At 45.6% G+C, this 27597-nt stretch overlaps 1 protein-coding gene across 1 annotated transcript; it reads right to left on the reverse strand.

The window, feature by feature from the left end:
- Positions 1-184: 184 nt before the first annotated feature.
- Positions 185-21059, reverse strand: ACAT2 (acetyl-CoA acetyltransferase 2). The gene is made up of 9 exons (XM_007945266.2): positions 21005-21059; positions 19193-19327; positions 10225-10406; positions 8004-8121; positions 4942-5085; positions 1958-2080; positions 1475-1629; positions 825-935; positions 185-355 (listed from the first exon to the last, which is right to left on the reverse strand). The coding sequence occupies exons 1-9, from the start codon at positions 21057-21059 to the stop codon at positions 185-187; spliced, it is 1194 nt and encodes a 397-aa protein (XP_007943457.1).
- Between the last annotated feature and the right edge of the window lie 6538 nt (positions 21060-27597).

Here is a 27597-nt window from a genome sequence, read left to right on the forward strand (position 1 = left end):
TTTATTTATAACAATGTTAGATGCAGTTGTCTTGTACATCAACTATTAACACATTAAAATATGAAGAGCTGTCAAGCTTTGAGTTACTGTGTCATTTCCAGCTCCAGTTTGGTCCATTTCAGTATCATAAAAGTTTTTAAAAAGTGAGGTTCGAATTTAAAGAAGATTCATTGTTAGCACAATTTCATCCTCTCTGAACACACATTGCTATTCCCATCCCTCCCCCAATGCACAGGGCAGCAACACCTCGATTTACACCAGTTCTCTCCATGCTGTGTAACAGGGTCACGAGGATTCGGCATCCAGATGCTCCCAAGGGATGACCCAAGGCTATGGCCCCTCCTTGAATGTTGACCTGTCGGGAAAGGTTTATTTCAGATTGTTCTGTGGACACTACCACCCACTAACTGCCATTAAGTCATTTCAGACTCAGTGACCCCCACTGGTTTTTTAAGGTTATAATCTATGGAAGGGGGCTGCCTCATCTTCCTCCCCCAGAGCAGCCATGCTTTTTGAACCACCAACCTCTGGTAACAGCCAAATCCTTTACTACACCGTAAGAGCTCCTTTGTTCTGTGGACACAGGATTAAAATCCTAAAACTGTTTCCCCCTTCCCCAATATTACATCTATAAACTGCCCTTTCATTCCATTTTCAATGGAACAAATTCACACCTTTGCATCCATGCCTACCTTATCTAGTTCCTTAGTTTAAAAACTGTTGCCCTGTTAATGCAAGAAGTGAACTAACGTACTTGAAGCATTTTGCCTTGGGAAGCAGCAACAGGAAGTTGTGAGTTGGCAGGACTGCTTGCCCCTGTTTACCTTCTCTGGATTTAATCCCAGCTCCTTAGCAATGGCAACAGAGAGGGCTGCAAAGGCTTCATTGATCTCAAACACATCGACATCCTCCAGTGACCACCCTGCTTTCGCAACCTGAAGGGGACATGAATGGGGTAGGGGTGGAAGAGCTCGAATTAACAGGCTCGAGTGAAACCGTTCCCTGTAGAAGTCAACAAGCGAGTGTGCTGCACGATTCTGAAGGATCTATAAACTGCCACTCACGGTGCGCCATCAATCTTAGACCTCACACATTTTGCCTTGGTGACATCAATTTTGAAAGGTTAAGCTGTGTTCTCTAAAGCATCCCTTAGGAATTCTACCAAGTTTTGCACCAATAGCATCTGTGTGTGTGGTCAGTGATTCAGAGTCAGTCCCCGAGAATGCATGTGACCCAGATGTTCTGAGCTGTGTGCATGGGAAGGAAAGTAAGAAAAGTGATGAAGCTTATTGAAGGCTAGTGGGGAGACTGAAGTAATTGGAAGACAACATGAAACACAATCCTGGCATTTTGCAGTGGGAAGGAGATCTGAGTGAAGGCTCAGAGGAAGGGAACTTGATGGCACTGCAGGTTATTGGTCTGGTTCCAAAGAGCTGAGCTAATTAGAACAGTAAGAACAAAGTGTTACACTCACGGCTTGCTTGATCGCTGGAATTGGTCCTGTTCCCATAATGGAAGGGTCTACACCTACTTGTGACCAGGAAACTATCTCTGCTAAAGGTGTCAGGCCACGATTAACAGCTTCAGACTTCTTCATAAGGACCACGGCTGCAGCACCATCATTTATTCCTGTAAAACAGGAATGTCTGTACTTCGGGAATAATGCTGCTTAACACCTCCGCCATGAATCGGCCTGCTTTCCCTCCCACCTGAAGATAGGAGGTAAATAATTCTTAAAGCATCCTGGCAGAACTGTCCGTAATTTAACAGACTTTATAGTTAGAAATGACCACAATAATCCACAAAAGAAAGTGGAAAGATTAAAGGAGTGGGGAAGGATAGTTTATGAAAGTACCGTTTATAAGCAGTTAATGAAATGAAAAGTTAGAAAAAGATTTTAACTCGTAACAGACTTGCAGAAGGTGACTAGCTCTAACTACCTTACAGATCCTCTAACCTGAAGCGTTTGCTGGGGTAACTGTTCCTGTTCCATCTGTAAGGAAGAAAGGCTTTAGCTTGGACATGGCTTCTATGTTGCTCCCGTGTCGTGGAAACTCATCTGTTTTAACTTCAGTAAGACCTACGAGAAGATGAGTACAGAGATGGCCCTGAGCATGCTATAGCTGTCTGGTGGATTTCTCAAGACAGTTTGGAAGAGAGGCTTATTAACACATAACCACTTCCAATAGGGGGAAAGTAGACACAATCTAAGAACTAATGGATGTTAAAACATTTCATGTCAACTCTGCAAAACCACCCAAGGAAGAATGGGGTTACTGTCTGGAGAGGACCCAACTTCTGGGGGATTAAAAAATATTAGAAATCTCTTAGTGGTGATGGTTACACTTAATTGTAATTAATGCCACTGAATTGTATGCTTCAAAATGGTTAAAATGACCAATTTCATATTTTTAGCACAAAAAAACCCCCCCAAAACCAAGCTCACTGCCATCAAGTAGGATCCGACTCATAGCGATCCCTCCCCTTGGGTTTCTGAGGCGGTATCACTATAGAAATAGATTGCCCAACCTTCCTTCCAAGGAGTGGCTGGTGGGTTTGAACCACCAGCCTTCTGGTTAGCAGTCAAATGCCTTGGGCACTATGCCACCAGAGCTCCCTTTAGCACCTTGAACTTTTTTTTTTTATCTTTAAAAAGAGCTCAAGAGGAACACAAGTTTGGATTTCTCACGCAAGGAAAATCCATTTGCTTGTTGAAAATCGGTAATATACAATATAGCAATTACTTGGGAATCTCTACCTTTGCACTGCAATCCTCTCAAGGGCCACATTTCCGGTCATCAGTGTACCCACCCCAGTGTGTCCTCAGCACGTGTGCATGAAGGAAAGCAGCTTCCTTGATGCTGGAGAGCATTTTAGAGGGCGCACCCATCAGCTTCCACTGGACAAGCTTAACACCCTTTGCCCTCCTGGTTTCCATGCCAATGAACAACATGGGGTAAAACCAAACCCACTGCCATCAAGTTGATTCTGACTCACAGCAACCCTACAGGACAAATTACAACTGCCCCATAGGTTTTCCAAGGCTGTAAATCTTTATGGAAGCAGACTGTCTCATCTTTCTCCCATGGAGCAGCTAGTCGGTTCATACCAACCTTCTGGTTAGCAGTCCAATGCCTTAACCACAGTGCCACGAAAGCTCCTCATGTGGGGTAAAAACCATGTTTTACCCTCAGTAAGGTGGCCTTTGGCTCTGAGATGTATGCTGATGAGTAGGGGCTGGCCATACCAGAGTACTCGCCTGGGAGGTCAGGATCAATTAGTCTGAGGCATGATCAGCCTACCATGCAGGATTAGCTGGCACCAGCCCTGAATACACAGGCTTAGAGTGAGCCTCCTAGCTTGGGGGGCGGGGTTGGGTTCTGGTGGCGTAGTGCCTAAGGCATGTGATAGCTAACCAGAAGGGTAGCAGTTAAAACCCACCAGCCACTCCTTGGAAGGAAGGCTGGGCAATCTACTTCCATAGTAATACTGCCCCAGAAACCCAAGGAGGATTCACGATTAATTGGATCCAACTCAACAGCATTGAGTTTGGAATTTTGGTAGCTAGGGAGTGGCATCTGCCCTCTGTGATGGTAACACAGTCCTTGGGAAATGGAAACTCCGTGTTGGGAACCCTCCCAGACCCTGCCTTATGCATCTGTCTGTATCCTCTGGGACTATAACGAATCTGGAGTCCTAAATATGGTATACCCTCCATGAGTCCTGGGAGTTGTTCCAGAGTTACTGAACCCAAAGGAGTAATCGGAACCAGCAGGTCACAAAGTGAGGATGCTGTATGGATTCACAAGCTTTTGGCTGGCATCCTGAAGGGGCAATGGGAAACCGCCCCAAAGCCGAAGCCAGCAGGGCAGAAGCCTGGGGTGTCGTGGGCTCCCTGAATTTGTAGCTGGCATCTACCTATGTGGCAGTCTGAAGGCTGGTTTCCTGTTAATCTGTGAGTGCTGACTTATGTCTGGGTATTTAGGGTGAGAGGGCCACAGGGACAGCTGGTGATGAGAATGGAGGAGTGGGAAGATGGGGCTGGGCCAATCCCCACATGTAGGGAATACATTCATGTTGATCCTCACCACATAACTGGCAGTGAAGATGGAGTTACCAACTTTACACAAAGAAGATCCACATCTTTTGAAAAATGAACTACATTTTACACCCAGAATGCAAAAATGAGTAGTAGGGTCTTCCACTGGACTTACAGATAATATACCAGTGAGCCTGCTTAAAACGTGTAGATCACGTGACCCATGCAGCCATTTTGCCTTCCCCTTACAATTATTTTCTATTAAACTGTTACTTGACGGCTCCTTCCAAAATTTACTTCCCTGTCACTCTTGCACATGAGCTCCCTCATGTGTAACTGGCCTCTCTGGTGCACGAAAAGCCATAATCTACCTGATAGGCCAGGAAACATTCTGTTACCACACCCACAGTTCCTTCAGAGGACTTTGTTAGTTACAATGGACTAGATCAGGGAGTCTCAAGGCTAACTAAGCTTATAGGTACTGAACCTGAGTTAGTCACCAATAAGGGACCTGGACCACAGCACTCCTTATTACATAATGGCTAAGTGACCCCAAAAGACTCATTCTCAGGAAATCTAAATGTAAGATGCACACAGAAGCAACAGAAAGGAAGGGACGTTCACTTCTGAAGAGATGTGGCCTGTGGGGAGCAGGTCAGTCAAAGCCTGCTGGCACCCAAGAACCAATGCTCCCGTTTGCCACGAAACCTGCTGTATGAGACACCAGCCCTGGACACTTGAGCCTAGAATGGCTGGTGACAGTTTCCCACATTTCCTCCTACTGGAAACTTAGAAGATCCCTATCCCACTTCCACATTCAGATGCATCTACACATCTTTCCTGGCCTCACAAATGCTCCTAGGTGTTTTCCTTTTGGACGTCACTGTTTCCAATACACCCACCTTTTCTAGACGATACAAAGACTGGCACGATCTCTTTGTCGAAGTAGCCCGCTTTCTGGGCGTGCTCTGTCCTGTTCTGGGACAGAAGTGCAATCTTGTCTTGATCTTCTCTGCTCACTTGCCATTTCTTGGCTACATTTTCAGCTGAGAAGTGGGAAATAAATACAAACAGCACAGTTAGTTTCATGAGCTGGCTCTTGGAAGCTCAGGCTGTTCACATTTAAAGAAGCATTGAGCGTGCAGCGCTGGCGCCTCTCAACTGCTCTGTGGCAATCTTGCCGCCACTGGCAGTGAAGGTCTCAGTGACTCTGAAGAAGCCTTCTGTACTAGTCTCCTGAGGCTGCCAAAACAAACCATCCCAAAACAGCAGAAATGTACTGTGTCACAGTTTAGAGGCTTGAAGGCCATATTCAGGTTGGCAGCAGGGTCAAGCTTTCTTTGTCTCTAAGCGTCAGGTGGCTCCTGGTGATCCCTGGCTTTCTGGCCTGTAGATACGTCATTTGTCTTCCCGTGGCATCTACCCTGTCTCTGTGCTGCTTCTCTTGTATCAATCGTAGTGGATAAGGCTTGATCCTACTCTCGTATGTTCTCATGACAACTTCAAACAAGGTCACAATCATAGGTGCAGGGGTTAGGACTTCAACACACCTTTTTTGGGGGCACGACGGAACCACTAACACATTCTTTTCATGTTTCTTCTTTTCTATATAATTTTCACCTTACAGAATTTTCCTTTGTGCAGATCTACCCACTGTTTATATTTTACTCCATTTGCCTGTTGTCCTTTTTCTCAGAAGCATTTCAGAGAAAGTCAGAAGGGTTGTAACCCTTTACCCTAAATTTTAACTTCACCGTGTATTTCCCCAAAGCAAGGCCGTTCTCCGACTTAACAGTTATCAAAATCAGGAAATTTAACCTCAATACAGTACACTCTTGTGCAACGTAAGGTCTGTCAAGGCAACATCCAACTACACATACATCCATGGTTCTAACCCCTATAAAGCCTATTATATCAAAAATTCGAGGAACATAAAATGGTTTGTAATAACAACAGGCACTACTTTGCAACACACATCAAAACATTATTATTACTGTTATTATGTCGAAGATATTTTAATTTATCTGGAAGGGTTTCTTTAATGTATTTTATGCATAGAAAGGTACACTATATATTAAGACATTCAACTGACGTTAGATATGAACCGTCCATAACTGTTCCTACTTAACGTAATAAATTTGACTTAAACAGACTTAGGAATGGAACTCAATTGTAATCCAGGTACTGCCTGTATATAATGATGTTAGCACAACATCCAAATCACATACTGTCCTATTTCATGGAACGTACTGTGGGTGTTGATGCCTGACTGCTATTTATCAAACCCTCGGTCCATATATAAATTCCATCTGTTGTCCCATTGATGCCCTTTACTCCTATTTGGCTTGTTCAGTCCAGGAGCTAACCCAGGCTTGTGCACTGCAATTCCTCTTCTCTGGTACAGTTCCTCAGACTAGCTTGAGTTTTCTGGACTGTCTTGCTTTTCTAGTACTGCTGTAACAGAAACATCACAAATGGGTAGTAGCCTGAACAAACATTTATTTTCTCACAGTTGAGGAGGCTAGAAGTACAAGTTCTGGGAATCAGTTCTAGGGGAACGTTTTCTCTGTTGGCCTCAAGGGAAGGCCCTGGTCTCTTTTCAGCTTCCTTGGTTCCTTGTGATCTTCATGCAGTGGGCGTTTATTTTCTCCCATTCCAGCTTCCTTGCTTCTGTGCCTATCTGCTCCTCGTGTTAACACACCCTTTACTTTGATATGAATTCATTAACATACAGCCCTGTTCCCAGACAGGTCACATCTGCATGTATACAAGTTAGGATTCCAACACACACTATGCATGGAAGGATGAGGTTCAATCCATAATGAGGACCTTAGTATTTCTGAAAAGCAGGGGCCAGGTCTTTTGTGGAATGTCCCCTCATTTGGGTGTGTGATGGCTCCTCATTAAGCAAGATTATGCAAGAGGCAGGCAGGGACCCACTGACTGACAACAGTGATCTCATGGCATCTTATCAGGACACACTTGATGCCAGTTTCTCAGGTGACATTAGCTTTGATCACTTGGTTAAGCGTCCACAAAATTTCCACAATGTAAATTTACTATTTTTCCATTTATAATTAATAACTAATTTATGAGATTTATGAAATTAGTAAGTAACTTCAGATTATTCAAATCTTCCTCCTCAAATTCTCTCTCCACTAACTGCAGCACTCATTCATGGTTTTCTAACTCCCATGCTCCTTCCTGACATATCACTCAGCTGGCCTTCTCCTGTAATGACCTTTCTCTTCCCTCCCCACAGACTCAGTTATTTATATGAAGATGGACTCATGCATTTTCATTTTATTTAGCCAGCTTTAATCCATTACTATCATTATTTATTCTTTATAATGGCCTGTATTTTTTAGAGTATATTTAGCTGTACACAAAAGTTATGCAGGCAGCAGAGTTCCCATATGCCCCTTGCCCCCTTGCAGTTTCTCCTAGTATTAACACCTTGCATTTGTGTGGTGTGTTTGTTACAACTGATGAACCAATATTAATACATTAACTAATGCCCATACATCAGGGGTCCCTGTGTGTTGTCAGTTCCATGGGTTTTGACAAATGCATATGGCAGGTGTCCATCCTGACAGCTACCATACAGAGTAGTTTCACTGCCCTAAAATTGCCCTGTGCTCCACCTGTCCCCCTACCCTTCCTCCCCTAACTGCTGGCATCATTTATTTTGATTCCCATATTGGCCAACATTTGCATAGTGGGAGCCCTTTGAACTGGCTCCTGTCCTTGCAACATATCACCAGTGCTGGAAGGGGGCCTTTCCCCAGGGAGCTCTAGCTCCTTCAAATGGACAGTGGTACTCAAGAACAAGGGCCTGGTGTAAGGACTGCTCGCTGCTGCTGGGGTACCACTGGTTCCAGGTCTCTCTAGACATGCGCACCTACGTACCAGTTACTTATTCACCCTTTCTTGGTGGCTGTACTCTCAGTTAGGTCTGCCTTACCTGTAACCCCCATGTGGTAGTTGTGAAATGCATCTGTAAGACCATCACACAGTATGCTGTCCAGCAGAGGCATCTCCCCCATCTTTACTCCTGTTCTCAAGTGAACCAAGTGAGGAGCCTGGACACAAGAACAGAAATGGACTTGGGCTGGGTTGTAATTAGTCCTTTCCTTAGGATCCCACTCAAAACCACCCAACAATGCTTCCTCAGTCTGCACCCAGTCCTCCTTACCACCCTTTCTCCCCTCTTCTTACCTACTCTACTCCTCACTCAGGTTCCAGGGCTTGAAGATCCCAGGAGTCAGAAGACTACCTACCCCACCCTGCCTACCTTGTGAACCCATTACTCTACCTACTCATTCCCACTTCTTCATCAAAACCTATCCATTCTGTGTCCTAGCTCCTTAACAAACCCAAACTCACTGTTGTCAAGTTGATTCCAATGAACCTAAAGGACAGAATAGAACTTCCTCATAGCGTTTCCTAGGCCATAATTTTTATGGGAGCAAATTGCCAAGTCTTTCTCCCATAGAGCCGCTGGTAGGTTCGAGCCACGGACCTTTCAGTTAGTAGCCAAGCACTTACCCACTGTACCACAGGACTCCTCCCCTAGTTCCTTTAAAAAAAAAAAAAAAAAAACTTACCTCCATTGAGTCGATTCCAACTCCTATAGACCCCTATGGGGTTTTCCAAGGCTGTAAATCTTTACAGAAGCAGACTACCTCATTGTTTTTCCATGGAGCAGCTGGTAGGTTCAAACCACCAACCTTTTGGTTAGCAGTCAAATGCCTTAACCACTATACCATGAGAGCACCTTCCTAGTTCCTTACTCCATTTATTCTTTCCAAAGAGACTATTTAGCTATTAAATGAACAGCTTGCCTGAAGCTGAAGGGACACCAACAATGTGTTGCTTATTTTGATGGGAGACATAATACCTAGAGTGAGAATAATCAGGTTACCTAATTAATTGATGGGAAAGGATTTCAGGGTAGAGTGCTCTTAACTGTCACCAACTCAACAGCAGCTATACTAGAGTCAAAAGAGCACTCAACTGGGAGTCAGGTACCCTGGAACCCCAGCTCTAGGCCTCCTTAAGTATCAGTTAGGAGAAGTATCACCTAATTTATATGGAGTCCCTGGGTGGCACAACTACCCAAAGGATGGTAGTTCAAACCCATCCAGAGGCACCTTGGAAGACACACAGGCCTGACAATCTAATCTGCTTCCAAAAGATCAGAGCCTTGAAAACAACATGGACCAACTCTACTTTGTCACATGGAGTCACCATGAGTTGGAATCAACTCAACAGTATCAACCACCACCCTGTAAGGGCTGTTTGTGGGACTTCAAAAAAGGCCACATCTACCAAAGCACCTGGGTAAGTCCACACAGATGGTAGAACAGCTCTGTGAGCACCCATCAAAATCCATGACCATTTTGCTACCTTAGCCTCCCTGCTCCTGAGCCTCAGCAAGACTGGGCCGAACCAGCCTCTGACCTGAGTTGCCTCAGGGGGAAGCAGCGGTCAACTTTTTCTCTCCGCTGTCCCAACTTGAGGGATAGACCTTGCTGAAAAACGTTCCATCTGGCACACTGACTGGACCAGGGTACACGCACAGGTCACTCTTGCATGGCCTATACCCTAAAGGGCAGCAGAGTCCGCTCCCAAGGATCCTCCTTGCCATTTGCAAGAAGGTTCAGTGGCTACCTCTGTTTCTGACTTTTCCTCCCCAGAAATGTTTTAAAAGGAACATCAATGACTAATGTTATAGGTTTAATTCAGAAAATATTTTATGCTTCAGTAACAACATTTTAGAAACAGGAAGGCTGGGCAATTGACTTCTGTATATACCGCTTCAGAAACCCAAGGAGGGGTCACTATGAGTCGGATTCAAATGGACGGCAGTGAGTCTGGTTTTCTTTTTTTTTTTTAATTCTGTTCCAATTATGCTAGTTGACAGGTTGTTTCTTCACCCTGAATTTCCCATCCACTTCCTCAGAAGGAAAGATTGGGCAGTATAACACCGCTCTCTATCTACTTCCGTAGTGATACTGCGGTGAGTTTTGATTTTTGGTTTTGAAGCAGTTAGCATTCAGGTAGGGCTCAAAGATATTTTTTGGTTGGCTATTTGGCTCCAGCCCGCTGTGCATCAGTGTGCCCCACCCGCTACAACATGATAGTGGGTTTGTCAGTGAGGGCTATCCCCTTGGAGGCCTTACCTTGCTCATACTCTCCATGCCTCCTGCGACCACAATGCTGGAGTCTCCCAGCCCTACCGATTGGGCTGCAAGGCACACAGCTTTCAGGCCTGACCCACAGATCATCTGGCAGCTCCATGCTGGAACAGTGTAGGGGATTCCTGCCCCCATACTGGCTTGTCGAACAGGATTCTGTCCACAACCTGGAAGGGGAGCAGATGCCTCTCAGCAATCAAGGTGCAAAACAGAAGGTCAGAGGAAGAGTGTATGCAAAGTCAGGAGCTGCCTCCTGGGAGAGCTGACTTCTGGGGGAGCTGCCTCCCAGGTCTCTAGCACTGCCGTAAGCCCAGAGCCCCACCAAGATCACTGCAGAGGCAGATGGGCCTGTGTGGCCTCTACACCTCACACAGTCTGGCCCTTCATCTTACAGACTGTCTGTACTGCTCACTAGGCCCTGGCTGGTGCAAATGATTACTGAGCATTTCACTGTTAACCAAAAGGCTGGTGGTTCAAACCTACCCCAAGGTACTGCAGAAGAAAGGTCTGGCAATCTGTTTCTGAAAGGTCACAGCTTTGACAACCCTATGGAGCAGTTCTACTCTCTACACACGCAGCCACTATCCACTGGAACCAACTCCACAACTCGTTTGTTTTCAGTTTCACACGGCTCTCTAGTTATTTCAGTTGTATGCTTTTTGTCCTCCATCCCTAAAGAGGAAGATTATAGGAAGATCATAAAGACGGACACAATAGGATCCAACAGATTCATAAGGAGGACTGAGTGAAGTAATCAAAAGTAAAGTACTTAAATGTCCTTTTAACCCAGTCCTTATAACTCCCATCAAACGATTGGGTGGGACTATGCTTCAAAGGCCTAGTACTCAAAAAACACAGGTATTATTTTCACTTGCAATAGTGTGAGAGGTTCTGTAGGAGTGACAGACACAGAAGAAAACAGCAGAAACACTGGTGGAGTGCTACGATCCAGAAAGGACAAGTCAGGGGGCTGAGGGGTCCTTAGAAAATCAGGAAGAAGTGGTGTGATTGATAAGGGGCTTTAAGGCCCACAGGACAAGCTGAGGAAGAAGCAACTAGAAGGACTACAAAGTTACCAAGAAAAGACACAGACAAATGGCACAGCTCTCACAGACAGAACTAAAAGTGGTTTGGGTGAACATTACCACTTTCCATTACTAGTAATTAGAATGTACGCTGCTGTGTGAGCATGAAACTAGTGACTAAAAGCTAACTGGTTAGAAATGGCCAATGGTTGTTGGTCTACGAACCAAGCAGGAATCCTAAGTGAGACGTGTGCACTCTCCCCACTCAGCTACCTCCAGTCCAGGGACAGACCTGCAGACCCTCCCACCCCTTGAGAACAGCAGGTGCAACCTGTCTTCCTGCTGCACACCCAGGACCTTTGAGTGGTGCCCCAGCAGGAGTTTCTCTGGAAGGAAGGGCAGGTTTCCACTGTCACATCAGGAGCCCTTTCAGCGGGGGCACCAGCAACAGGCACGAATACAGGAATGTGGAGTCCAGAAGCATCATGGGGCTCTTGAGGCAGCCAGCAAAAAGCAGCTGTGGCTCTCAAGGCCATCCCCAAGGAGTCTGTCCCTAAAGCATTCCAAAGGAGGCCATTCACTCCAGAGGGCATGCCCTGGGGCTTCTAAGATAAACCCTGCTCCATATGGGGAAGTTAGAAGCATTGCTAACAACTCTAGACCCAGCAAGAACTGGGCCTACTAGGTGCTCCACCCTGGAGCACAGCTACTTGTGGAGAAAGAAGTACAAAGAAAGAAAGAAACAAGGGGACAGAGAAAGGCTGGACCATAATGCATGACCCAATGAACTATGCAGTATGGCCCTTCCAGCCAGTCTCTGTAAATCCCACTAAATGACTGGGTGGGACTATGCAAATGAAGTGCTTGTGGCCCACCAGGAGGACTGGATAGCTCCCTAGTAGAAATAAGGTGGAACGCTTGTGGGGTGGGACCATGCAAATACAACATATGGAACCCTAACGAGGGAATTGCTCAGTTTGCCATCCTGATAGGTGTAAAATGAACTATCACAGAGGTGGAAGGGGGGGTCCTGACTACCACCACCAAGATAAGGAGGCAGAGCGTGTCCTTTGGACATGGATCCCTGCTCTAAGAAACTCTTCACCCCAGAAGACAGAGAGTGAGTTTAACAACGGAGATGACAACAAGCAGCAGCAGAGAAATGGTGATGGTGGAACCAGAAGATGGCACAGGGGGCTCCCCTGTCCTGCTCCCTGTGGCCCCAGCTGAGAACAGGCTGTCCCGATCCAAGAACTGTACCCTGAATGATATTCCTGAACCCAAACTGTGACCAACTTCCCTAATAAATCCCCTGATCATAAGTATTGTCCATGAACTCCGTGTGGCCCCTGCAACCAAATTACTGAACCCAGCAGAGAAGCAGAGAGGGCCCTGGGAGGGATGGCTGGTGTCAGAATTGGTAAAAAGGTTGGGGAGTAGAAACACGTCTGGCCGCCTCATAGCAATCAGCCTTGGGCTGTTAATCTTGTCTGTCCCTCTTGTGAAGTTAGAGGTCAGATGCCCCCACCAGGCCATTTTTACACGTAGTACATGTAGCCCCAGAATCACCTCAAGGAAAAATGAGTTTATGACAAACTTCAGTATCTGAACACTTCTCTTCCTCTTGGCTTCATGGAAGCACCCAGCTTGCACCAGACAAAAGAAATGTCCTAACCTCAATGGTGGGTTGTTAGCTATCCCTGATTTGCTTTTTAAAATTTAGGATTAAGACAATACTTAACACCAAGGAATGAACCCCCAGTGGAGAAATTTCCTAATAATATTAACCTCAAAAGCCAACATTTATCTCCTTTCTGTGTGCAATAATTCATGTAATCCTCTAAGAAGTACTATGGGTTTTATCTCTATTTCATACCTGTGGAAAATGAGGCAGAGGTAGCTTAGGCAACTTACAGAGTTGTTGTTGTTGTTGTTATGTGCTGCCTCACAGGGACCCCTCCTTGGGTTTTGGAGGCAGTATCACTACGGAAGTAGATTGCCCAACCTTCCTTCCGAGGAGTGGTTGGTGGGTTTGAACCACCAGCCTTCTGGTTAGCAGTCAAGTGCCTTAGGCACTATACTACCAGAGCTCCCAACTTAGAGAGAGTCAGCCAACAGTCTTCTACATTGTTGTGTGAACTGGCACGTGAACCAGGTAGTCTGGCTTCTTCACTGCTACATCTAGATTTCCCACTCAGTGACTCCAAACCCTCCCTTCCTTCACCTCTTCTCAGCACATCCTGTTTTTCCCTGAGGACATGCTTTCCCTGAGTGGGAGCCTTCATTCTCCTAGGCTTCACTGACCCAAGCCTAAAGTTAAGGCCCTGCCCTTACTCCTCACAGACCCTGACCTGGTAACTTATCTTAAGACCCTCCTCCTCTGCAGCCCATGCCTTCAGGCAGGATCCTTCCCCTCCACCAAGCTACCACTCCGGCTGCTCTCCCTCTTTCTAAACTCCAGTTCTTACAGCTTTCTCCTCCAGCCCAACTCCTGTCTCAATCTGTTACCTCAGCACCCCCATGGTAGCCCCAGGCAACACACTGACTCCCAGTTCCTTGAACTCTGCTGTTTGCCTTCCCTCTCTTCCTACTCAACTCACCCATGCCAGTGGCCAAACTCCAGACCTCCTCTGTCACCAGCAGCAATTGCCCAATTCCCGGTTGACTTATGTGAACATTCACTTGTACAACCAGCACACTGGTTCAATTCTTTGAAATTGCTATGATTTTCCATACCAATTGCAGCTGAGTTGATTCCAACTCCTGACAACTCCATGTGTGCAGAGTAGAACTCCTATAGTGTTTTCAAGGCTATGAACTTTCAGAAGCAGATCACCAAGCCTTTATTGCACATTGCCTCTGGGTAGGTTCTAACTGCCAACCTTTCAGTTACTAGTGTTTAACTATCCATACCACCCAGGAGCTCTTGCCAAATCACTGTCTTCTCACGTCATCCCTATCCGTCAGCCATCTCCTTCTTCCCTTTCCCCCTTACCCAGCTCAACAGTGACCTCGATGAGGACAAGGACCTTATTATTGTTGCTGGAACCAGATCACCATCTAGCACAGGGCTGGCACACAGGAGAAATTCAGCACATGTGACTGGATGGCTGGTATTTCAGGGAGTGTGGAGGGCCATGTTTATCCTCATATATTTCTGTTCTTGTTAGGGGCTGGTGAGTCGGCTCCAACTCATGGCAACCCTCTGTAAAACAGATCAAAACACTGCCTGGTCCTGTGCAAGTCTCACAATCCTTGCTATACCTGAGCCCATCATTATAGCCACTATGTCAATCCATCTTGGTAAAGGCCTTCCCCTTTTTCCCCGACCCTTCACTTTACTAAGCATGATATCCTTCTCCAGGGAATGGTCCCTTCTGACAACATGATCAAAGTGGGTGAGACAAACTCTGGCCATTCTTGCTTCCAAGGAGCATTCCGGCTGCACTTCTTCCAGGGCAGACTTATTTGTTCTTCAGCAGTCCATGGTACTTTCAGTATTCTTCGCCAACACAACTCAAAAGCATCAACTCTTCTTTGGTCTTCCTTATTCATTGTCCAGCTCTCACAGGCATATGCTGTCACATGCAGTTGGAAATACCATGGCTTGGGTGAGGGACACCTTAGTCTTCAAAGAGACATCTTTGCTCTTCAGCACTTTCAAGAGCTCTTTTGCAGCAGATTTGCCCAGTGGAATACATTGTCTGATGTCTTGACTACTGTTTCCATTGGTGCTGATTGTGGAACAAAGTTAATATGAAATCTTTGACAACTTCAATCTTTTCTCCATTTATCATGATGTTGCTTATTGGTCCAGTAGTGAGGATTTTCATTTTCTTTATGTTAAGATGTAATTCACACTGCAGACTGTAGTCTTTAACCTTCATCAGTAGGTGCTTCAAGTCATGCTCACTTTCAATAAGCAAAGGTGTGTTGTCTGCATATCACAGGTTGTTAATGAGTTTTCCTCCAATCTTGATGCCATGCTCTTCTTCATATGGTCCAGCTTCTCAGATTATGTGCTCAGCACACAGACTGAGTAAGTATGGTGAAAGGATACAACCCTGACACACTCCCTTCTTGATTTCAAACCACGCAGTAGCCCCTTGCTCTGTTCAAACGACAGTCTCCTGGTCTACGTACAGGTTCCTCATGAGCCCAATTAACTGTTCTGGAATTCCCATTCTTCTTAATGTTATTCATACTTTGTTAGGATCCACACAATCAAATGCTTTTGCATAGTGAATAAAACACAAGTAAACATCTTTCTGGTATTCTTAGCTTTGAGCCATAATCCATCTGGCATCAACAATGATATCCCTTGTTCCACATCCTCCTCTGAACCCAGCATGCATTTCCAGAAGTTCTCTGTCAATATACTGCTACAACTGTTTTCGAATTATCTTCAGCAAGATTTTACTTGTGTGAGATATTAATGATATTGTTCAATAATTTCCACATTCTGTGGGATCACTTTTCTTTGGAATGGGTACAGATATGGCTCTCTTCCAGTCAGTTGGCCAGGTAGCTGTCTTCCAAATTTCTCAGCATAAACAAGCAAGTGCCTCCAGCACGGCATCCATTTGTTGAAACATCTCAATGGGTATTCTGTCAATTCTTGAAGCCTTGTTCTTCATCAGTTGTTTCAGTGCAGCTTCGACTTCTTCCTTCAATACCTCTGGTTCTTGATCATATGCCACCTCCTGAAATGGATGAACACTGGCCAATTCTTTTTGGTATAGCGACTGTATTCTTTCCATCTTCTTTTGATGTTTCCTGCATCATTCGATATTTTGCCCATAGAATCTTTCAGTATTATATCTCTAGGCTTGAATTCTTTCCTCAGTTCTTTCAGCTTGAGAAATGCTGAACATGTTCTTCCCTTTTGGTTTTCTAACTCCAGATCTCTGCACATTTCATTCTAATAACTGATTTTTGTCTTCTTGAGCTGCTCTTTGAATTCTTCTGATCAGCTCTTTTGTCACTTCTTCCATTTGCTTTAACTACTCTCTGTTCAAGGGTAAGTTTCAGAGGCTCTTCTGACATCCATTCTAGTCTTTTCTTCCCTTCCTATCTCTTCAGTGACCTTTTGCTTTCTTCATAGGTGATGTTCTTGATGTCATCCCACAATTCCTCTGGTTTTCAATCACTGGTGCATCAAATCTATTCTTTAAATGGTCTCTAAATTCAGGAGGGATATAATCAAGGTCATATTTTGACTCTTATGGACTTGTTTTAATTATCTTCAGCTTCAACTTGAACATGCATATGAGCAGTTCCATAGTCAGCTCCTGGCCTTGTTCTAGCTGAAGATACTGAGCTTCTCCATTGCCTCTTTCCACAGATATAGTCGATCTGATTCCTGTGTACTCCATCTGGTGATAGCTGCCATTTATGTTGCTGAAAAAAGGTATCTGCAGTGAGTAAGTTACTGGTCTTGCAAAATTTTATCATATAATCTCCAGTGTTATTTCTCTCACCAATGCCATTATTTTCCAACTACTAGTGTTTATTCTTCATTTCCAACTTGTGCATTCCAATCACTAGCGATAATCAACACAGTTTGATGGCATGTTTTGTCAATTTCAGATTTGCATACGCTTCTAGAGAATGAAAAAATGGTGTAGGACAATGGTCCAGGTTCATTCAGCATATTATATCAAAGCAACTGTTGAAGCACTTACTGATGAAGATCAAAGACTATACAGCCTTCAGTATGGATTAGACCTCAACATAAAGAAAATAAAAATCCTCACAACTGGACCAATAAGCAACATCACAATAAATGAAGAAAAGATTAAAGTTGTTAAAGACTTCATTTTATTTGGATCCATGATCATCAGCCATGGGAGCAGCAGTCAAAAATCAGATGTCCTTTGGGTGAAGGCAAGAGCAATGGACCAAATGTGAGTGAACAACACAGTGACACTGAGGAAGAGGAAGACATGGAGAGGAGCCTGAGACATACAAAGATGAACCCTTTTGCACATACAGTACTGCATTGTCAGTGAAGGAAAACATGGCTATTTGGGTGGATAGATGGGGTGGACAGGCTAAATGATTAGGTATGTCTCTGGTGGTGGAGTGCCTAAGGCATTTGACTACTAACCAAAAGGCTGGTGGTTCAAACCACCAGCCACTCCTCAGAAGGAAGACTGGGCAATTTATTTCCATAGATATATCACTTTGGAAACCCAAGGAGAGCTCACTATGAGTCACATCTGGCTCGATGGCAGTGAGTCTGATTTTTGGTTTTATGCAAGAGTGAGTGTGCCCATGACCACGTATAGGTTGGCAGACAATGTTTCTACAAGTGTATTTGTATGTTCTGTAAGAATTCCAGGTATATAGTGGAGCTAACAAGGGACAAGGTTATAGTCACTTCTTAGCCAGAGCCAGCTACCCAGAGGGAGCAAGCAGTTGGACCTGTGGGATGGGGACCATGGTCGCAGAGGACATCAAGCTCAACTGGCATAAAATACTACACAAAAACATTGTTCCATGTCCTACTTTGGCAAGTAGCGACTGGGATCTTAAAAGCTTGCAAGCAGCCATCTAGATGTAGCAATGGGTCTCTCCTCATCCAGAACAAAGAAAAATGAAGAAAACCAAAGAGGCATGGAAAAATTAGTTAGTCCAGGGTACTGGTATACCATGTGATCCTCAGTCGGTATGACTATGAGACCAGAAGAACTAGGTGGTACCTGGCAACTGCTGTCAACCATTCAGAGGGGAAATCTATGTAGGAGATCCTTAATAGAGTTGGAGAACAATGTGGAACAAAACTCAAAATTCATTTAAAAAAAAGTAAAAAAAAAAGTGACCAGGTTTGCTGGTCTGATAGAGCCTGGTGGAATCCCTGAGACCATGGCCCCTAGCTGCCCTTTAGGTGTGAAACTGAACCCACTCTTGTAGCTTCCAGCCAAACAAAAGTCAGGCATATGAGCTGAACATTTATATTAGGTAGAAACACTCCTTGGAGAGATCAATCATGGGAGAATAGAAGGGCTGTGTATGCACAGGGAGACATCTCGGGGGGCAATAGTGCATGGGAAGGAAGGACATAGGGAAGAAGTAACTATGAGGAGGAAGTGGGAAGAGAGTTGTTGCACTGTGGGAAACTGCAGTCAATGTCATGAGACAAAGTATATGTGAGATGCAAAATGAAAAATGAATTTTCTCTGTAAACTTTCATCCAAATCACAGTAAGAATTAAAAAAAAAAAAAAAATCAGATGTCCTATTTCACTAGGCAAATCTGCTGCAAAAGAATGCTTTACAATGTTAAGGAGCGAAGATGTCACTTTAAAGACTAAGTGAGCCTGACCTAAGCCATCGTATTTTCAATAGCCTCATATGCATGTGAAAGCTGAACATTGAATAAAGAAGACTGAAGAAAAAAATGGATGCCTTTGAATTGCGGCGTTGGCAAAGAATACTGAAAAAAAATACCACGGACTGTCAAAAGAATAAAGAAATCTGTCCCAGAAGTAGTACAGCTGGAATGCTCTTATGAATCAAGAATAGCCAGACTTCGTCTCACCTACTTTGGTCTCGCTGTCAGAAGGGACCATTCCCTGGAGAAGGATATCATGCTTGGTAAAGTCACAGGTCAGTGAAAAAGGGGAAGACCCTCAACAAGATAAACTGACAGACAGTGGCTGAAACAATAAGCTCAAGCATAGCAAGGATTGTGAGGATGGTGCAGGACCAGGCAGTGTTCCTTTCTGTTGCACACAGGGTTGCCATGATTCAGAACTGACTTGATGACAACCTATCAACATAGGCAGATGAGGTAGGGGTAGGAGGAGCTCTAACAGCAGGGAATCCATGAGCGAATAATATACGGAGACAAGAATGTAAATCTCTTTGTTAACAAAGTGTTCTAACAAACCTGACCTGTGCCAGGATCACTGATAAGTTAGTTACCTGCTGTTAAAACATGTCCAAATATGACCTCAGACACCTCTGCTGGAGCAACACTGGCCCTCTTCAGGACTTCTTTGATGACAGTTGCTCCCAGGTCATGGACAGAAACAGATGATAAGGAACCATTGAAAGAGCCTAAAATAACAGAGAGAGAGCACAGGTGAAACTTGAGAATGATAAAGAAGCCACAGAGGCCGGAAGCTGTGGGCTCCTCATGCCCTAGTACTGAGATGAGCTTGTGTAGAAAGCCCCAGGGAAGAGGTATGCCCTGTTCTCTACACAGGCTTGCAAACCAGCAGGGCTAGGTAAAGCACATGGGCACTTGTCACAAATTGCCACAGCTGTGAATGAGAGAGGCAACACTCAGAATGGCTTACAGAGGCCTCCACTAAAAAGAAAAAAAAAAAAAAACCTCACTGCCGTGGAGTCAAATCAGACTCACAGCAACCCCCCCTTGGGTTTCCAAGACAGTACACCTCTAAAGAAGTAGATTGCCCAACGTTCCTTCCCAGGAGTGGCTGGTGGGTTTGAACTGCAGCCTTCTGGTTAGCAGTCAAATGCCTTAGGCACTAGACACCAGAGCTCCCAACAGAGGCTTTCAGCCAGGGGCAATCTTGCTATTTCCAGAAAACTGAGGGAAATGGATACCTCCCTGTGATTCCCAAACAAAAGAAGCCAAAAGATCCCTGCCAAAGGGTTTTGAAAACTAAATAACTAAGTGGATAGAAGCCAATCATTCTTCATTTTTTATCCAACAGGAAGTGCCTCGGCTTGGCCTGTGTGTGTGCCCCCACAGCTTGTAACCCCCACCATCTGGCTCCACCACCCCCTTGGTCCCTTCAGCTTGTCTACACTTCCCTCCCAGATTGTCCTGACCTTGACTCCCTCCTCAGTCTGCCCAGCTCATCCCCCCCCACAGCTAGTTGCTCACCCCCTGGTAGCTCCCCTCCGGTTCCTTCAACTCCTCCCCCCACTTTCTCCTCCTCATCCCCCCATGGTTGCCCCACTCCAGGTTTTCTATCCCTTCACCTCATCCCCCAGGCCTCTTCCTCCTCAGCCCAGCACCCCCAGTTGAGTGCTATCCTCCTCTGTTTATCCGCCCCCCACAGGTCGTTCCCGCAGCTCATCTCCCAGGCCTGTCCCCGCCAACAGCTTGTTCCCTCAGCTCGTCCCCCCATTTCATTCCCTGCGCCACACCCCCCAAGCTTGTCCCCTCAGCTCAGTCTCCACACACACACCCCTCATCCTTCCATCTCGTCTAAATCACAATCCCAAGCTTGTCTCCCTTCCCATCACCTCCCAATTCCCCCACCCCTCTCTCGTCCTCTCCGCCCGCCCCTCAACTAACACCCCTCAAGCAGGTGCCCCACCCCCGCCACCACAAGTGTGACCCATGGCTCTTCCTGACGCGGGCCAATCAGGAGACACAGGAGAGGAAGCAACTCTGCGTTAGCCAATGGCAGCACAGGGCTGACCATGGCTCTACCTCAGGGAGCCAATCAGTACCCGCGGGAGGACGCCCCGCCGGGCAAGGCAGAAGGGGCGGGCAACCCAGGCGGGCAGCGAGGCCCGGGTTTGGCGGAGACCGGCGTCCTCCTGCCGCCCCCTCCTCTTCCACTGGGTGTCCTCGCCCAGTTCACCGCCGCCAGCCCGCCGGCCCTCCACCGCCGCGGGGTCTCCTCGCCCCGTGCAGCCGCGTGCGTCCACCCGCCAGCCCTCCACCGCCTCGAGGTCTCCTCGTCCCCGTGCACCGCCGTCCGCCTGGCGAGCGTGCAGACACCTGGGCAGCTCGGACGCCCGCCAGCCACTCACCGATGGCGGTCCGCGCCGCCGAGACGATAACCACGGGGTCCGGGCCTGCGCTCATGCTGCCGCCGCTGCTGCTCCTCAGCTGTGTGGCCCCACGCGGCAAGCACCGAATAAAGCTTTGCCCGACCGCCTACAAGCCGCGCGAGGGGCGGAGACTGAGCGCCCGTCCGCGCCCCGCCCTGCCCGCGCCCGCCGCGACCCGGCCAGTGCGCAGGCCCGGGGGCGGAGGGTGGAAGACGGCGACCCTCCGAGGCCGGCGGGGCTGCGGGACCCACAATCGCGCAGTCCCGGACTCTCCCACCTAGAGGGACCAGGGCTGCGGATCCCTACACCGCCACACCCCCGGGCACCTCCTGCCGACACCCCAGACTCCCCTACGGACGTCCGAGTCCAGTCTCACCTTTTCTTTTACTTTTACTTAGGGTTTTGTTTTGTTTTCCGAAAGCTCTGGTGGCGTAGGTATTTGACTGCTAAGCAGAAGGCTGGCGCTTCAAACCCACCAGCCACTCCTCGGAAGAAAGACTGGGCAATCTACTTCCGTAGACATACGGCCTCGGAAACCCAGGGCGAGGTCGCTATGAATCTGATTCGACTCCACGGCACTGAGTTTTTTTTTTTAGGGTTTTTGGAGTCGGTAGAGAGTGGGGGTGACAGACACGGTCTCAAGTCAGCCCCGGACTGGAGTCCCAGTGTTGAGAATCACGAATTTGTGTCCTGCCAACGGCAGGCCTAGGGACATTTAAAGCCCAATTTTACGATCTGGGCTCAAAAAGTTCCCATGTTAGGTAGCAACTGCCGTCTCTGTGCAGACGGGTGGGGGACTTGTCTGCACCTGCTGTGGGGTAGGTACCACTGGCCTTTCTAGCCTAGATCAGCCCTAAGGGGTGACTGTATGAGGGAGGCGGGAGTGTCATGTTTGCTAAATCAAAAAGGATTTCCTTTGTTCCATTTGGATCGTCCGAGAGGAGAGGACTATGTAGTAACATGTTGGGTCACTTTTCTCTTTAAACCCCTTTATGACTTTCTGTCGGCTGTTGGACAAAGTTGATAACCTTTCAAGCTTTGTGGCAACCTCAACGCCTGGCCCCCACCACTTTCCAGCCTCAGCTCTGGCTGGTCGCTCCCCCCACACACCCTCAGGGTAGCTGTGGGGGCTCCTACTTTTCTGACAGAGCACTTCTCCTTCTGTCTGTCCCTTGCTTTCCTGCAGCCTGCCCCGATGGCAGATTGAGTCTTGTGAAAACCTTTCCTGTCTTCCCCTCATCCACACCCAGTGAGCATTCCCTCCTGTGTGCTCCCTTTACACACAGCGTACAACTCTGCGTGTCACTTCTTACGCTGTGGTAATTAGACCTTCACATTTCTGCCACTCGCCTCAACATAGTAGGAGGAGCCGCTCATTCCCGGAGAGATCATGCATTGTTCTAGGTACTAGGTCTCTCCTGGCACCTAAAACATGTCTGACACACAGTAGGGAGTTAAGTGCCTGTGAAGTAAGTGTTAATGAATTTTCCTGATTGTCATCCAAAGGCACTGTTAACAAATCCAGAGGGCTGCATGAGGCCCCAGAGGTTACTTAGAGTAACAGTAATTAACACTGAGCTATCTATCATCAGTGTGTGTCCATATTGCCAAGGTGTGTTTGAGTATAGGGTAAGGACTTGGATGGGACAATCAGTGATGGCTGGAATTTCATGCAAATTTGGAATGGACTCAGTAGTTTCCTGTGGACATGACCCCAGTTTGGGTGATGTTGATTTTTGTTTTTGTTGTGTTGCTGAGGAGGAACCCCCAAGTGCTCCAGAGTCTAACTGGCTGTAATCCTTATGGAAGCAGATCGTCAAACCGATTGTGTCTGCAATGCTGCTGGGTGGGTTTGAACTGCCCACCTTCTGGTTACAACCCGAGTGCAAACCAGGGTCCTTCCATTATGGGGACTGATTTCCAAAATCCATTTACTCCATATAATGTCAACCCATTTAAAAGTTTCGTAGGCACACCAAACCTAACAGGCCTAAACTCCACTCGGATGTCACTTCTTCCAAGCCTTCCTATCACCTGCATTTGGTGCCCCCTCGGCTGGTTAAGTGTTCTTAACCACGTGTTCTAATTCCTAAATTCATCTGTTAGGCTATAAACTTTGTTTATAAATGTTCCTCTGGATGCAACAGAGATACTCCATTGTTTCCCACCTGAAGGCTCTAACCAGAAACTTAGAGCAAATCTTTGAAAGGTATTTTCTTACACAGCACCTGTCCTCTGGGGATGATGTCTCATTTCAGCTGCTCATTAGTTTCTGCCTCAAAGTTATGTGTGGGCCAGATGGGGACTAAGAATAATGACTAGTGAAGAGGGAAAGAATGTTTAGAATTATTTCTAGATCTAGAATCTTATGCTACCTAGCACTGTAGGTAAGCAGGAGTGTGAGTGGGCAGGAAGCCACTATATTCTCTAGCTGCCAACAGCTGGGCTAACCTTATAGCAAGGCTGAGCCAGTTATGCCCATGGGGGTCTGCCAGTCATTCTCGATTAAGTTCCACAGAGAGTTGCAGGAGTGCTGGCAAGGTTTAGCCAGAGGCAGAATTTGCCAACTGAGGAAGAGTGGACTAGACACATAGTGGAGGTTGGGCACATCCCTTACCACAACTCTCCCCTGATGGGTCAAGATTAAAGGTAATGACATTAGGGTGGTGATTTATACCCACAGGAATGAATGGAGCCCAAGAAAGTGTCACTGGAGGAGTAGGCAGGTTTGTCCTAGTACATGGGGCAAAGTACCATTAAGTATGAGACATCGGGAGCGTGAAGCAAGAAGATTGTCAGGTGGAAAGAATGGCTTTGCACTGTTTGCCAAGTGTCTTAAAAACAAGGGTGGTCATTTGCATCCAACACACCTCAGGCCAAGGGAACTAACATTTACTGAACTCCATGTAGCAAGCACTTTACATACACATTCTCATAAAACCTTCCTTCGTCACTCACCCATATGAAGAGATGGCCGCTGGGACATTCAGTCCAGACCTTGTGAAATGTTCTCATGTCTCTTTTCCACAACTTCATACCCCTCAGTTGCTTCAAGGGCCAAACTAATCACTTCTGAGAAACTAAGCTTAACTAACCTCTTCGAGTACTACATTAGTCAACTATCTGTTTAACATGGGGTCGCTTCTATTTCCTATCACGGCACGGCCATTGTATATCACTGTTTTCAGCCCTGTGGTATGCGGCACATTGATTTGGCACACTGACCGTTAAGGCTAGTGGTCCAATGCCTCCTATTCTAGAGGTTGGAGGGGGCGGGGTAACAGCAATGATGACAGCAACCAAGGCTCATTGGACTCAGACTTGGTTCAGCTGCCACTCTTGAGGGGGATATTAGCAAGGAGCCTAAAGACAGCCCCTAGAGGGCTCCAACCCTTAACAACCCTTTAGTGTTTCCTTAACCAACCGTTGAAGCCCGTTTCCCCTTCTTAGTGGGGTAACAAATGCCTGCCTCATAGGGTGACTGAAAATAACACATAGAAAATGCTTACCAGTTCTTGGCATGTAAACACTCAGTGGAAGTAAAAATACATGTTCAGGCCTTTTTTGAAGAAAAAAAAAATACCTCTTTTAATAGTACAACTGATTTTGGTAGACACATTCAAGTTTTCTTCCTAATCTTGGAGTTTATCCTAGTTGTCAGTCCTTAAAAATTAACCTTGTTTGGTAACATTCATAAGGTCGTTTTGCCAGCTACTGTATTCTGTTGTGTCCACGGGTTATCAAAAGTGTGCACTCCTACTTGTTGTTTCCTTCAGGCACAAGTAATACACTTTTAGGTCCATAAGGGCAGAAACGGTTAGAGCTGACCGCTAACCTAAAGGTTGGCAGTTTCATCTCACCCAGGAGCGCTGCGGGTAATCTGCTTCTGTAAACATGACAGTCCAGGAAACCCGATGGGGCGGTTCTACCCTGTAACACATGGGGTTGTGCCCTTAGTTGGAATCGCCTAGGTGGCCATGGACTTTCAAGAGTAAACTGAGGCAGCTTTTCACTTTTACATCATAGATGTCACAAGCCATTTGACTGAAGCAATTATCTTTTCTCTCTCCATGGAAACTAAATAAAATTTCTAGTTGGACAAAATTTGTCCGTCAAAGGTCTGTCCTCGGGATTGGAGGCTCACTCTGAGTAAGAATCCAGGCGGGCATTATGCCCTCAGCAGTGTTGTAAGCACTTCACGTGTATTAGCTCATTTACAGGGAAAAACAGCCACAGAGAAGTTCAATAATCCGCCCAAGTCATGGGACAGGAAGCAGTGAAGCGAGGATTCAAACCATTCGCTCGGGGCCACTCCCTCAACCTCAGTATTACCTACCACCTTTTCAACTAATTAGTAGTTCTACCAGCAAACAAAGCAACCCAATTCCAGGAATGAGGAATTACTAAATTCTCTTATGTTATCCATCTATTAATACTGACAACAGAAACGTAAAAACTGGAAATGCAGCTAACAGGTCTATGTCTAATTCTGCCATACAATTATACACCAGTTGAAAATGAATTTCCTGTTGCCACTAATGATTATTTTACACCAACACAAAGTAACTCCCTGTTTAAGTTCCAAAAAACTAAACCAAACTCACTGCCATGGAATCATTGAATCAATTCTGACTCAATGACCCCGTTGGGTTTCTGAGCCATAAAGTGGCTGGGTTTGAAACACCTACCTTCTGGTTAGCGGTTAAAATGCCTTAGGCACTATGCCACCAGAACTCCTTACACACCCAAAAGCCACAGTATTTAATAAATCAAGGGATTATTACTTAGTATATCAGTATACGGGAATTCCAGTAGCATAGTGCCTAAGGTAGCATAGTGCCTAGGTTAGTGACTGCTAACCAGAAGGCTGGTGGTTCAAACCCACCAGCCACTCCTTGGAAGGTTGGGCAATCTACTTTTGTAGTGATATTGCCTCGGAAACCCAAGGAGGGGTTGCTGTGAGTCGGGTCCGACTCGACAGTATGTAACAACATTTCAGCATATACCAAAATGTTTAAGTATCGTAAGCAATTTTATTTAAAATTGCATAGAACTTTTTATTCACCTTAGCAGACTGCATAAAACATTATCAGGACAGGAAGAATAGTTTATTTTCATACAGCACTAAAGACCACAGATACACCCGTCTGCCAACTAAACAAGCAAAAGCACAGCAAAATTAACAAAGTTTATTTCAAAAATGTTTTTTGGTTTCAAGTGTTGAAATGTCCACTTCTGAGCTCTTTGATTATACAACTACTGTCTACACCAACTATTTTGCTCCTAGCAAATACATTTCATTGCACCACACATGTGAAATGCTGTGTTCTTTGTAAAGCAAAGCCCTTTGCCATGGACCTTGCTATTGTATTCTGCTTAAATGAGGAGAATGAAACCATCTTTGAGTCTTACCCCCAATGACATTCTCTGATGACATTCTCGCCTACATTCTACAAATGATAGCTGCTAACACTCACAAGGGATGAGGTTGACTAACACCATCATTGTCTAGCAGCTATCATATTCTTAGTCAAAACCACTAGCACTGGTCAATGTTTTCAAACAAACATCACTGACTACAAAGACTAATTGAAATCAGTCCACCAAAGTCTTTCTAATCAAAACCTAACAAGAACTTAGGAGACTGTTTTCTTCTGGATACTTTTCCATATTTTCAAATATTTTATTGTAACTATTTTTACAAATCAGGGAAAAAAATTAAATGTCAACAGTGTAGTCAAACTCTAAGTTCATTTAGCAAAGGCATACACTTTAAAAATAAAGTTAGTGCACAACTGAAACTGATATGTGGATTAAATTTCACCTGTGGTGTGATGAAACGTAGAGCAGAAATCCAACAACTCGAAAATTAATGACAAAGTATGAACACCAAGACAAAAGCAACCACTAGTGAAGAAGGTACAATAAAAATCTTTATTTGGGTTTGGTCAGTACAGGTAAGATATACTGGAGTCACAGAGCAATATGCATTAACAGGATACAACGGTTCCTAACAACTGAGCAGCTATGCACACAATTTCTTAAACATTCAGTCCCCTAAAAGAGAAAATGCACAGATGTGTGGTAGAAAACTGTATCTAACACTGAAACTACTATAGGACTCCGTCCACAAGCCCAACATTTAGTGATGGAACTACTGTACTGGGCAAACTTGGCAGTCATAAACCACACCTACTAGAACAAGTCTGACTGTTACCTAAGTATAAGAACAGCGTGAGTAAGAATGCCCTTACACAGCACAGGCTCGAGATATGCACAGATTTATACAGACATCATTGTGTTATACTTAAGATTGCCATTTACAACTTCACATTAACTCATATAAAAATAACTTGACCCTACACAAAATGTCTTTTTAGCAACATTCAAAGTAATTAACTGTTACAAGTTCCAAAGTGGCAGAGGTATTGAAGCAAAAAAAAAAAAAAAAAAAAGGAAAAGAAAAACACACCCACAAAAAGGCAAATTGTGACAAAAGTATGCATTAATTTTCTGGACAGTATCCTTCCTCAAATTAAATGACACTGTATAAAAATTTGCTGGAAAAAATA

Source organism: Orycteropus afer, unplaced genomic scaffold (assembly GCF_000298275.1).
Source record: "Orycteropus afer afer isolate SDZICR_OR568_19922 unplaced genomic scaffold, OryAfe1.0 scaffold00135, whole genome shotgun sequence".
Classification (NCBI taxonomy): domain Eukaryota; kingdom Metazoa; phylum Chordata; class Mammalia; order Tubulidentata; family Orycteropodidae; genus Orycteropus; species Orycteropus afer.